The 13,792-nt window shown below is 31.7% G+C and overlaps 2 protein-coding genes across 3 annotated transcripts; one reads left to right on the top strand and one right to left on the bottom strand.

Annotated features, from left to right (window-relative positions):
* Positions 1 to 4,415: 4,415 nt before the first annotated feature.
* BNAA01G11140D lies at positions 4,416 to 7,785 on the top strand. 2 transcript variants are annotated; one of them, XM_022715946.2, is made up of 5 exons: positions 4,416 to 4,662; positions 4,834 to 4,984; positions 5,447 to 5,558; positions 6,593 to 6,848; positions 7,213 to 7,785. In XM_022715946.2, the coding sequence occupies exons 2-5, from the start codon at positions 4,838 to 4,840 to the stop codon at positions 7,292 to 7,294; spliced, it is 597 nt and encodes a 198-aa protein (XP_022571667.1). In that variant the 5' UTR covers positions 4,416 to 4,662; positions 4,834 to 4,837; the 3' UTR covers positions 7,295 to 7,785. The 2 variants fall into 2 exon arrangements, with proteins under 2 accessions (XP_022571667.1, XP_013737367.1); XM_013881913.3 differs by having other exon boundaries at positions 5,441 to 5,558.
* Positions 7,786 to 8,792: 1,007 nt separating this feature from the next.
* Positions 8,793 to 10,754, bottom strand: LOC106438335 (pyruvate, phosphate dikinase regulatory protein 1, chloroplastic-like). Its single transcript, XM_013879457.3, has 3 exons — positions 10,010 to 10,754; positions 9,106 to 9,739; positions 8,793 to 9,028 (listed from the first exon to the last, which is right to left on the bottom strand). The coding sequence occupies exons 1-3, from the start codon at positions 10,469 to 10,471 to the stop codon at positions 8,925 to 8,927; spliced, it is 1,200 nt and encodes a 399-aa protein (XP_013734911.1). The 5' UTR covers positions 10,472 to 10,754; the 3' UTR covers positions 8,793 to 8,924.
* Between the last annotated feature and the right edge of the window lie 3,038 nt (positions 10,755 to 13,792).

Raw genomic sequence — 13,792 nt, 5'->3', positions numbered from 1 at the left:
TGTTCACGTAAACCGCTTTTTGTGGTTTGGTTCGAACAAGAGGAAACCTGAATCATGAATCAGAGGTAATAAAACTGAGTACATGCAAATATGCAATGTAATTTGATCAGGGTTTCCGTTTGTTTTGTATGATGATTACATTTACAATCAGACGTATATCAATGTAAGAACACAAAGCTTAAAGCCAAATAAACAACTATCGAGTTAAGATTTGGTGTGAATTATGTACTGATTTTCATATTGAGGATGTATATAATACAAGTGAAAACTGTAGCTAAAGACATAATCCAACGGTCGATATACTGAATTGCTTTTGCCATATGAACATCTTAATTTATTTTCAGAAAAAGAAAGGACAGTGAAAAGAGAAGACAGAAATGTAGTTTTGTTTGGAATGTCTTCGATGAAGGACTTATTTTGTTTTTTACGTTAAGACCAACTTAACTGGTTTAAAACTTCAAAGTTTAAAAGTACAACAAGATGTGAATTATTGAGACTATATATTATAATCGTGTGTCTCTCTCTCTATGTATGAAGTTAGATATTTATTTTTATTGGGTAGTATTATTAGTATGGGACTATGGGTAATGGGTGCGTTGCATGTATTCAAAATTTCAAATGTATTTTAGCGAGACAGCTTCTCTGGCTGCAATTCATTAGTATGACACTCTCTTAAGCCTTAATCAATCAAATGCTTTTTCTTCTATTTTCTCTAATCTTCTTCCGTATATTTGCGGTCCACCATGTTTTTTTTTTCCTTTTCTTGCATGGTTTTATGGTAGTCACTAGTACTATTTTTTTCTGATGGTCAGTCCAAAAACTAATAATCTAAGGTAGAGAAGCTCAAATTGTATAACTCGAACCCAAAAGAAAATAATCTATTTTTTTCTTTTCAAGTGAGTCTTGGGTTAGTGATGCTTTCTAGGACAAATGTTATATTTCCTAGGACCCCTAATCGAAAATCTGATATTACTATAGTTGGATAGAACCACTTCAAGATATTAAATCAGTTTGAACAACATTTATAGCAACCTTGATGAAATGCGGATTGAAAAGCTCTAGTTTAGTGGATACACCAATATTTAGGCTTTGTTTCTTAAGCATAAGCATTTTTATCAAATTCGAATAAACACACAATATGAATTCATGATTGTGATTACTTATGATTAAAATTTATCTTACTGAAAGTAACTAAACCAGTTCCTCTGTAAACTATATAATTAAGAAACTGAATTTTTTATTTATTATAAGAATACATGTATCTTGTAGTATTTTGCAGTCATTTTCAGCTTTGGGTTTCTGTCAGGTCATCTTAGTTTTGATTAAAGCTGGAACATACAAAGCTCGGATGCATCCTAGTTTTTCTACTGAAATAATAAGACGAATCAAAACAATACGTAAAAATGCAAGCAACGTATAGAATAGACAGCGTATAAAGTATAAAGATGTAGACTACATATTTTTGAAAAGAGTTAACATGATGTTACCTAATAACTAAATGTGTTAAATCAAGTTTGAAACATTTTATACACACTTAGTTATTAAGTAACATTATATGAACCAATTGACTTCTACGTTCTTCTTCTATTTTCTATATAACATGTTCTAACAAAAAAAATCATCAACGTTTTATCATGAGACTCGAAATTAAACTGATAAAATCATTTCAAATAAGTCACACCTTTTACTTGTATTCAAAGTGTTTCATAAATGATTGCGGTTACAGCTTACAATCAACCGCTTTTCAAACTATACTTTTGGAGAAAAACAGAAGTAATAATTCACTTGTTTTCAGGAGTATAAAAATGTTTCAAACATGAAAAGATTAACATATAAAGCTGATAAGCAAATTCACATCTATGTTCTTCTTCTCTATTTCGATATAACATGGCTTTTGGGAGAAAATCAACAACTTTATCATGAGACACAAAACTAGACTGATCAAATCATTTCAAATAAGTCACACCTTTTACTTGTATTCAGTTGCTCAAAAAAAAAACTTGTATTCAAAGTGTTTCATAAATAGTTACGGTTACAAACTCCAATCAACTCTTTTAAAAATTAATACGTTTGAAGAAAAAATAGAAATAAATTATGTATAATAAAGAGTTAAAAATAATACGAGTATATTTCATATATCATGCTTATGTTCCAAATGTAATACGTGATACCATAACACTTGATTTCTTTGATCATTAATAAAATCAAATTTCGTGAAAAAGGAGTAGAGAACAATATCACACTTGCTAACTTGCATTTACCCTAAGTTTCTAAATGACTATTTGCTTTGCAACATACGAAAAAATATTATGCGAGGAGATAATGTGCTACTAGACAGTTCCTTTAGAAATATCTAATACCCATATATGCCTTCTGAATAACAGATATTAATTATTATTTTCTTTTTGTCTTTCTCAATTCTTGTAAATATTCTCATAAATACTTGATAACATATTTCATTATTTGTGATTTTTATACAAAAATGTCATATAGCTCGAGTCCTCTCCCTGTCGCCTATGTCTCTTATTTTTGTTTTCGGTTTATTATTATTTTTATTATCGCTCACAAGACCCCAAATTATCAAAGAAAATATCTTTGTATTCGAAAATTACTATTTACAGACTTTGGTAATTATTTAGGCGTGGTGAAAATTGTATCAAAAAAAGACATAGTACTTTTATTTTTACAGGGTTACCATTGCTTGGAGAAGACAAACTTATTAGGCTGCAAAAAAGAAAATGAAAGTTTGTGTTTGAGTGGTTTAACCACATGTACTCTGACGATTTAATGAAGTTGCGTTCTAAAAAAAACTTGGTGTTTGAAAACATCTATAATAATTTACTGTGGATTGATAGTTGCTATATTTTCCAAAATGTTATTCTCATATTTAATAATATTCTTGATGTTGAATTATTTTAAAATTTAGCTATACGTAGGAAAATGAATTTAACAATTTTGAAATTACAACATAGAAGTATTAGCAAGGAATAAAATTATGTGGAGTCAAATGGAAAAAGAAAGAGGCAGATCATAAAATAGGCCAGGGAAGATAGTTGCTCACCTTAATGATTTTGTTCATCGAATATTCCTAAAATTATACAAAACTTAAAAAAACAAAGTTATTTTTTAGTCAATTTCAAAATAATATAAAATAAACAAAGTTATGTTGTCATATAATTAAATAACGAGTTAACAATTCAGACACTGATTTGAGGAGATCAATAATTCACCCCGTGACAACGAAAATAAAGTTCTATCTATACGTGGCTTATTCAATCCATATTATAAGGGATCTGTGATGGACTTCTGATGATATGATATTTAAAATCTCCCACAAAATTGAACCCACAACCATAAACTGCATTAGTTTTACTTACATTTTGTAGAGTTCGATCTTCAAAATTCAAACCTAATCTAACCAATATTTATACTTTTCATGACAATTGATTTGTAATATTTTACTATAAAAATGATAAGTTGTCATTAGTTGGGAAGAGGGTCAAGCTCACCCCATTTGATAATATTAAGTATAATAAAATAATTATTTGAACTTTATAGTAATTATTATTAATTATTTTAATTGTATATTAACTATCTTCTTAAAAATAATATAAATATAAATACATATATATATATAAATAAATTATATAAATATTTGTGATAAATTATATAAATGTTTGTAATATTTATATATCTTTACGATTTTTCTATTTTTTTAAAAAAAATTTAGACAAACAAATACTACTATTTTTGTGCAATATAGACATAAATTCAAATTTAGCTGTTTCGCACCGTTTAAAATAAATCCAACTCACATCTACATTCGCAATTCAATTTTTTTAAACGGTCATGTACTCATGTTTCACGATAGATTATACGGGTGAGACTCGCAAATAATGATTTAAATTACCATCTCTAGATGCCGGACGTGATAAACTGGGAATTAAAGTCTGTGTTCAGGATGAAAAAATGTCTCAATCTTTGTTTCTCTTACATATGCAAATATTATATAACAATTAAAAAGCAAATACAATAATTTTACTTCTGAATTACTAAATATAAAACCAAACACATACTGAAAAATAAAACAACCTGCTCATCAAAAATAAAATAAAACAGCCTATCCATAACGAACAAATATTCTTACAACAAGAGGTAGTGCATTTCTTGAACTTGATTAACCACTAAACTGATACCGTTTTGTTAATAAGCCATAATATCTTTAAATAAAAAAAAAATTATAACTATAACAGAAAAATAGATAACATATTATTCCATCTTTCATCCCACTGAGATCAACTAAGCTTAGTTTAAACATAGGAATCATGATTTATGAATTAACTAATTACTTATAAGTCTATCTCTTATCTCTCGTGCGTGTGACTACTACTAGATTTTTAGAAATACATAAATAAGAGGGCAACAACCCATTCAGAAGATGTCGCCACATAAATAAAAGTAAAAAGCCTTCTCTCCTCTCTTTCAGTTTCGACATTCCCCAGAGTCTCTCCACTTTTTGTCTCCAACCAAACAAACCTTTCTTCATCGTGAAACAGAGCATAACAGAGAACACAACAGAGACGTTCGACTCTCTGTCTTAATCTCCCACTAAATCCTTTGTCTGAATTCCAAAGTAACTAAATCCTTTGTCTGAATTCCAAAGTAAGTCGATTCCATCTTCTTTTATACCTATTTCCTCTTTGGTTACGATTAAAATCTCAAAACGACCAAGTTTTACCAAAAAAAAACGACCAAGAGTTGTTGACCTATGTTTCTTGATTAACATGATGATCGTCTCTCTTTTTCTGTTTCTCTCTTGTTTTGTTATCAAAGATCGATGGAAACCGCTAGAGCAATTCCGGTTCAGGAAACCGGGTCAGGATATCAACCCCCTGTTAATCCAGATGGATTTGTGACGATCGATGTCGAAAGTTTCACTCCTGTTTTTAACAAAGACTTCTCTTCGTCGAGTCCCAGAATTACTGTAAGTTCTAAATCAATCTAAACTTTGTTTAAGGAACTGTGGTTTCAGATTGAGTTTTGGTCGGAAACACCATAATTTATAATTCTGATAAATTATTTCTTTATTTTTTTCTCTATTTTTGTTTTGTTTTTGTCTTTTGGGTATTTTTTTGAGAATCATGGAAGAATCGCCTATAACCTTTATAACTACTCTTGTGACGTCGATTTCATTTACTATTTTTCTGGTTAAGAAATGAAAAAAAAAACTAATCGAAAGTTGACTTTCATGTGTTATAAATATTTTTCGTGCTTCAAACTATTATTATGATGTGGTTATTTTTTCCTAGTAATTGGCATTTGTCATGAAGCTTAATTTAGATAGTTTAATTTATATTTTGGAGTCATCTAAATAATTGAATGATCTTAAATTATTGAATTAAATAACTGAAAAAATTGATTTTTTTATTTGCTTCAAAAGCTGCAGAGAAGTGTTTCGAGGAAAGGGTCTCCAAGAAGCAATAACAACGAGAGGAAACTCCATTGTGACGCAAATGGTAATGACAGTGAGACCTCATTTCCTCAGTCCCCACTTAGAGGTAAAACTTAAACCATTCTTCAATATGTATAACTTTTTTAAAATATATATGTCATATTCTTGATTTATTATTTCCTTTAATGCATGATACATTGATTAGTTTTCAATAAAGTAAACAATTAAACTAACGTTTCACTACGCGTATATGGACAACTGCATTTTCCTAGAGTCCATTGGTACATTTTGTTCTTATGTTCATTTTTTTGTTACCATGTGATATAACATACTAGTATCAAATGGACCTAGCAGATTCTCGTAATAAATTCGTTTTGTGCTTATCTGTGCTGCGAGTCTGTGACTCTGTGAGTATAAAAAATCTTAAATTAGACAAAACTAGTGTGGTTTTTGGGATGAAAACAAATACATCTCGGACTTTTAATAATTCAAGTCGAATTATTTTTATTTCTGCGGTTTAGATATTTTTCTTGTAATGTCTTTTCTTTTCTTGAGATACGTCTATCTTCTTCTTTTTTGAGATATGTATATCTTCATTGAATGCATTTAGTTTTAATATTTTCTCTAATGCAAGAAGGTTCCTTATTTAAATAAAGGTGATTTTTTTTTCCTTTGAAGGTATATATTACGAAGCGTTAGGTCGGGTTTAGTTAATAGGTACCCATGCGTTTTTAGCTGTAGACCGTTACTAAAGTTTGTAGATATTTAAAACGAAAGTACTTAACCAAGTCTCCTTTTAGAGGAATGTAGTTTGGTCCCATATATCTTACTAACTTCGTATGTAGTTAATGCCACATTGCATATAATATATTTACAAGACCGATCGCTAATAGGAGAAACTCTATTCTTGCCTTCTTTTGTGTATCTACTTGTGTTAGCTATACATAGTTTTATGCAGACCACGAACCGACATTCCAACTTTTTATTCTCATGCACCGTATGCTCACTCATACCATTATTAAATTCGGCATACAGTTACTAATGAATACATTATGATCCATTTTATTTTGTCTTGTCAAATAAAGAAAAAAGAAACTGTTATTAATTATAGCTTGTGGTATGGCATTTGATGAGTTTTAGGAACAAGCACGCCGGAAAAGATGAGCATCGTGGGGTCCACAGATAATGCAGGTACGCCCACAGCCACAGCCACCGCTGTTTCAGCCTCACCGCTTCATCAGATCACCATTACTACGGCTGCGGCCACCGCCGGGAATATGATATCCGATCAAAATAGAGAAAGAAGATTTGGTTTTGCGAGGAAGTCGAGTTTTAAACGCTCTCACACATCTTGGTTGTTTGATCCCAAGAAAGTCGTCCTCTTCTTTGCAACTTTGTAAGTAATTATATCACCTTTTTCAACATAGCTTATTTATTCGGTTAACCCAAACTGAAAGATAAAACACAAAAGGTTTTAAAATATAGTACTCAAAATGCATGCATAAATCTCTAATTAATTTTTGTCTCAAAATCCTGTTTTATAGTATTTTTGGTTACTTTCAAGTTTTCTGATTGAATATGGAATAATTACTTAATTTAAGTCAGTCACTATTGGGTTTAAAAGTTTGAATTAAACAAATATATTTTAGATTATCATGTGAGATACGATATGCTTCTGAAAATTGAAATATCTATCACAATTTACAAGTAAAGTTGTTTTTGATGAAGATATGGTGATGAAATGTTAATTCTTGTGACAGGTCAAGCATGGGATCAATCTTGTTAATCATATTTACTCTCTCGATCAGCAAGTCTAATCTTGGAGATATGCCTCTCGAATAATAGTAAAAATACAAGAAGATATAAGAGATGGACCGACCTCAGTTTGTGGCGTTAGAGCGTACCACAATCTCACCGACCTACATTTGAGGAGATGAATCAGAGGAACATTACAAAAAAAACAAAGAGCGTAAGGTTGTGATAATAATTATTTTGTATAGTTTTTATTTTTTAAAATGGAAAAAGGAAACATCAAGAGAAAGTGAGAAGTGGGCACGCACGAGATCATATGAATATTGGAAAAGAAAGCTTAAGACAAGAGTTTATGACTGTTGTGACAAAGACAGAGAATCTTCTCTTCTGTTCCTTTTAATTAATTTCTTTGTTTTTTCTCAGTTTATTTTGCCTAGTTATTGTGTTTTTCATTTTGTTGTATTTCTTTATGTGCATGTATATTATTGACATGAGTATCTTTAGTTTTGCTTCGGGTTCACATAGAGATAATTTGAGTCGTGTAAAAATTGAATGAAATTGAGTTATTCGCTCGTGTGCTACTTGTGTTTTCTAATGAATATTTACATGTCTTGCATACTATCTTTTTTTTTTTTTTGACAACGTCTTGCATACTATCTTTTGATTCATTTTAAGATGTTTTTATTTAATACGTTTGAGTTTTTGAGTTTTGAAAAAAAAAATCAGAACTTTGGTTAGTATATGGACCATCTTGAAAAATAGAACCTAACACAAGCGTGGAGCATTTAAGGGTCACCACATGCTATTTCACCTAAGCTATTACCATATTTAGGTGTCTTCAAGTATTTGGATCATAAAGTAACATCTCCCTTTTCATAGACTAAAATGCAAGAGTATATTACCTGCCAATGTACCTACATTATACAACACACCTTGAATTTTGTTGATAACTACCAAAGTTGAAACGTGGTTTAAAAAGTTTGATGTTGAAATGATGCCAAACAAAGTCCAACCCCCCTATACAAGTTGTGGTGTGAATTTTAGAGTTTGATATGGTCCAAAACCCCTATACAAGTTGTGATTAGTTGATCACAACTGAGACGGTAAGAAAATCAGAGTTTTAGAGTAGAAAATAGATATATATACACTTTAGTCAGTTAGATATTTCCTAGTATTTGTTTCAGTTGATTAAACTATGATGGTATCATTGGTCAAACCACACCTAAACTTTCTTGACTAACCAACTGCTCAAACTACACTGTTGCAATTGCTATTAGTATTCATATTACTAACATGCATATCTAACATTCATATGACTTACTGTTTCATCATTTTATATATCAATAAAGTACAGATAATGGCTGTGATAAAATGACATAATTACAAACAGGAGATATAGTTTACTAATTTGTAATAGTGCCGCCATTATGAATTTTGGACGATGACAAGTAACACAATTTTTACATATCCAACTTTTTTAATAGTTGATAGAAAAATATTTTCTTATTTTTGATGATTGATAAATTGAAATTTTCATGTATTAGTGCGTATTTCTTATGTTAATAGTTTGTGAAAGAAAAATACTCAATTCTCTTAAACTTGGATATATTTCTATGGACTTAGCTTGAGCCCAATAATATGGACTAGTGGGGTTTATAAAGTATAAACTATATTTTCTCTATATGTTCTACCACACTAATTCAAATTCCTCATCCAATGTTTAGTAGCATTTAGAGATGCGAGGCATCGCTCGATTGCTTTGTCTCTCGTCGTAAAGCCTCAAAACCACTGCAGCAGTTTCCTCTATTGCTCTCTCTGTTACTTCTGCAAAACAAAACAATTCACATTTTTTCATCAAACCCTTTTTCAAGAACTTCATCAATGATCACAACTAGTCTTACCGATCACTGGCCAACTCGGATTCTCTGCAAAGATTCTCTTAGCAAGCTCAAGCTCCTCCCTAACAGATCTCAACTCAGAGTACTTAATCTCAAAACCAGAACCAAGACCAAGACTCTTAGCTCTAGCCTCCCTTATCCCTTGCAACACGACTGGGTTAATCATCAGACCAAAAACCTTTCTCGAATCAACCTCGAAAAGAGTCCTGGGAAGATCCACACCGTTCACGATCGGTACGTTAGAGACTTTGTAACCCTTTTGAGCTAAGTAAGTAGAGAGTGGTGTCTTCCCTGTCCTGGAGACACCTACAAGAACAATGTCTGCCTTTTCAAGATTCTCTGGCAAGGCACCGTCGTCGTGTTTGATTGTGAATTCGATTGCTTCGATTCTTTTGAAGTAGTCTTCGTTGAGAGATGAGTTTGAGACGCCACGCGAAAGACCTGAAGGGTTAGCTCCTAAGTGAGAGGAGATTGCGTCTGTGATTGGTCCTAGGATGTCTAGTGAAGAGATGCTCCATAGCTTGCATGCTCTCATGGCTGCTTCCGCCATTGATGGATCAGCTAATGTGTACATTACCATTGCTCCTTCTATTGCAGCTTGCTTTATGATCTCCATCAACGTCTCTCTATCCTCGATCTTCACAAACCACATCATCAAATAAAATAATTCAGTTTCGGTTTAAGGAATACCAAATTGATTTCGGTTCGGTTTAGACAAAACAAATCTGATTTCGGTTCGGTTTAGAAAACTTGAAATAACGACAACTAATGATATGTAATAATCTCATTCGATTCGGTTTAAAGCTCGGTTTCTATTTTGAATTCTGTAAACCGGATTATTATCGGTTCGGTTTATAGCCAAGATTTAATTAAATATTAAGACAAGAGAAGTGAAAGTCGAGAGTACCCCTGAGAAGAGATGGGTATTAACGGGACAGCCACGGTCGACCAAGCAATAATCGAACTGGCCCAAAGCAGCGTTAACGGCGTGTTCCGCCGTCCATCCAGTTCCGTCAGAGACTATATAAATCGACTTCGCCGCCGTGAAATCCGTCTCGTGATCACGGTTAATTGATGACACGTCACTTTCCACCGTTGAAATATCAGGGAAATTCATATTCACGATCGGACCGGTCGTACTGTTTGACTCATTATTAACCGTACGGTCCACCTTCACGCCGGAGCGTAAGGTTCGTGCTCTGTTCCAACGACTCAGCTTTGAGCTGAATTTCCGAGGCTTTCGTTCGGAGTCAGGTATGGAGACGTCTAAGGAAACGGAATCCGAACCTACAGGCTTGGGATTTGGGTTGAGACTGGACGAGATCGATGGTGGACGTCCCTGCAACTTCACCGCCGAGAGAAAAGCCATTTCTATTTTTTTTATTAGTAATTTTAGCTATTTTTCGTGACCCTTCGCATATTATCTTCTCCTAAGCTTTATTTTTTTTCGCCGAGACTCAAGTTGGTCAAAACCTTAACCAAGCACATTAATCAGAATTTCGATTCCGGTTTGAGTTTTAACGTATAGATTTGAAACGCATAAACATTTTCTTGAAATCGGATTGAGTTTATTACATACAATAGTACTTTGATTTTATTGGTTAATAAATTTCAGTTTCCTATCTTTTACTTCAATTTACAATCAAACGAATAAAGATTAGTCCGGTTTAACTTAACGATTGGGTTTCTAATTTCTTTTGGTCGAATTAAGATAATCAGTTACTCCCTCCATTTTGTCATTTTAGTTTTAAATTTTTGCTTCATTATAAGTGTTATTTTAAAATCAAATATTAAATGTTTTTTTCTAGTTCTTACTTTTACTAGATTTTTTTAACCGTGCTACGCGCGGATAAGATATTATATGTATTTCTGAATTCTAAAAAATTATGTATAATATTGTATTATATTATTTAAAGAATATAAAATAAGACTACATAGCATAAATATATTTTAAAAATTTTCTTTGTGGATATTATTATGTTATTTGATTGTTGTACTTGATTCACATATTTGCATAGATATTTGTGATAGATGAATAACTATATTTTTATTATCAGTAAATAATATATATTTATTATATATGAATAACTATATTTTTATTATCAGTAAATAACATATATTTATTATATAATATAAGAAAAAATGAATTTACTTACTAAATGGATGTGCAGATGTGTTATCTAATTCAACTTTATAAAGTACTACTCATAGTTCATATATCATTTATGTTCATCCTATCTTTTTTGTCCATCATTTCTTAAACATCTTCAAATAACTGATTCTAATTAATAATAAACTTTTGGATGACAAAAAAAAATTCAAATGTCTAATTATCGCTTAAATATTTTATTAATATTGTCTAAGATGCTTTCAAGTGATATCATAGTTTTTTTTGTTAATTTTTAGAGTTTTTTGTATTTAAGATTTTTTTTCCATATTAAGCTTCTATTTTTTTTACAGAATATATATATATATGTCATAAAAATTACCATCAAATCAGTTTTACTTATTTATTATTTTATTTTTAATGAAAATACATTTTTTAAATAATTTAATTTAAAATAAAATTATATATTAATTTGTTGTATTCTAACAATTTGATTGATTTAGTTAATTTGCTTTGGTTGATAACTTAAAAAGTTTTCATATGAATCGGAGAAAGCAAGTTTATGTATATTATATTTATTAGTGTATATATATTGCTAGTGTAATAAAGAAAGAACTTTATTTTTTTTTAACTTCAAAAAAATACATTATTACAATTTGAAATTAACTAATAACACAAAAACAGTTTTAAAATCACTTCTGCAGCCCCATCAACCATCGGCATAGCCTGTCTGTAACCACCACAAAGACAATCAACAACGTCAGTTACCAAAAAATAAGAACCAACTTGGCATAGGAATGAAAGAGAACAAAGGATAGAAAAATCATTCTCAAATTCTTCCGCAGAACCACAGTTAGTTAGATCTATCTCCAAACAGTTTAGGATTAACTGTGGTCACCAACATCACAGAGTGAATTTTATCCCCTGATTTCAAGAGGCCCTTAAAGGTTGATGAAGTCTCATACCACAAAATAAGTACACAGTTACGTCCACGTCGTGGAAACAATAAGTAGACAGTTTCAACAAATCATAAAAACAAATCCCAACAATGAACTGATCAACTATCAAGTAGTAAGTTTCCAGGCAAAAACTAACCTAAACAACACAATATAAATCTAAACCAAGATGCTAGACTACTTGAGATCATAAATAGAAAGGACCACCTGAATCCGTGCTCTCGACTTTGTATGCATGTTCTTGATAGTCTCCCGAATACCATCATTTCGAACTTTGATCCATATTTGTTCTGGAGCCCCTCTTACAAAAAGGGCAGGTATACCTTCTCCTTCAGACTAAGATTGCAGCAGGAAAAAAAATGTTACGTCAGACAGTAAAAACAAAAGTTGTCAATTAAATAGAAACAAAGATAATTTATAACCTGAGCTATAACTTCATTGATAAGCTTCTCTGCTTTCTCAATAGAAGCAAGATTCCCAATTATCTCCACCGGTCTTAGTGCTGAATTTAGATCAGCCTCTGCATCCCTCCAAATTTAGATTTTGACACCAGAACTGAGCTGAAGATTCCTTACTATCTCCCCACCTTTACCAATAAGCGTGCCAACCTGTGAAGTATGTGGAGAAAATAAATAAGTGGATATATAACCCCGTAAGATTCATTCACACAAGAGTCAAAAGAGAAAACTAAACTGAACAACCTTTAAACTCGGGACTTCTTTCTTGCGAGTTGTGGAATGGGTATCACCAACCTCCTTATGAGAACTGCCCCCATTAACGTCTTTACTTCAGTCGTCACCCTCTTCAAGAGAACCACCGCCGTCGGCTTCCTTAGATTACATAACAAACAGATGGAGACACGAGCCAAGATGTTGATGATGAGGATGGGAATGCTGCGGTGTCTCCTTTAAACGTCTCATTAAACAGATCTTGTACATGTTCAAAACTGTCCCCTGAATTATTCTCATGCCAAAATCAACATCTCAAATATCAAACAATCAGTCATGTCTAATAATAAACCAAAGGGAAAAACTAATGCAGAGTCTTACACTATGCAGAGATTCATCATGGCCGCCATCTCGTTCAAGAAATCTCCCATTCCCTGTAAACCAAAAATGATTCATCACCACATAGTTCATAAAGAAGACATGTCAAGAAACATTGTACTATCTTTTAGCAAAAAAAAAAAAAAAAGAAGAATTTACGTTTTGGTCAGCTTTATCATCATCACTATTATAAGCTCCAACATCATACACGAACCTCTTGTTGGAGTCAGAAGAAACTATGTTCCCACAACAAATAGAAAAAGAAAACCTTAATCAGACACATAAACAATACTTTTATAATAAAAAAAGTACACAGATCAAGGAAATAACAGAAGATCCTCTGTATCCAATAATAAACTCCCATTTGTTTCCGTGATAAAATAATTTAGAAGACAAAGATGAAGAAAAAGAGAGTATAAGCCTCTTGGATAACCTGGAAATTTCTTCTTTACTTCATCTACACAGTTTCTTCTACAAATTTAGACAGAAGAGACATATGAGGCAGAGCTAGACAATCGATTAAGATGGGGGAGATGTAGAGTTAGCAGTAGATTCACGATTCATTGCTCCATGGAAACCAA

The sequence above is a fragment of the Brassica napus genome, chromosome A1, assembly GCF_020379485.1.
Source record: "Brassica napus cultivar Da-Ae chromosome A1, Da-Ae, whole genome shotgun sequence".
Classification (NCBI taxonomy): Eukaryota; Viridiplantae; Streptophyta; class Magnoliopsida; order Brassicales; family Brassicaceae; genus Brassica; species Brassica napus.
This window is presented reverse-complemented; position numbering and strand designations above follow the sequence as displayed.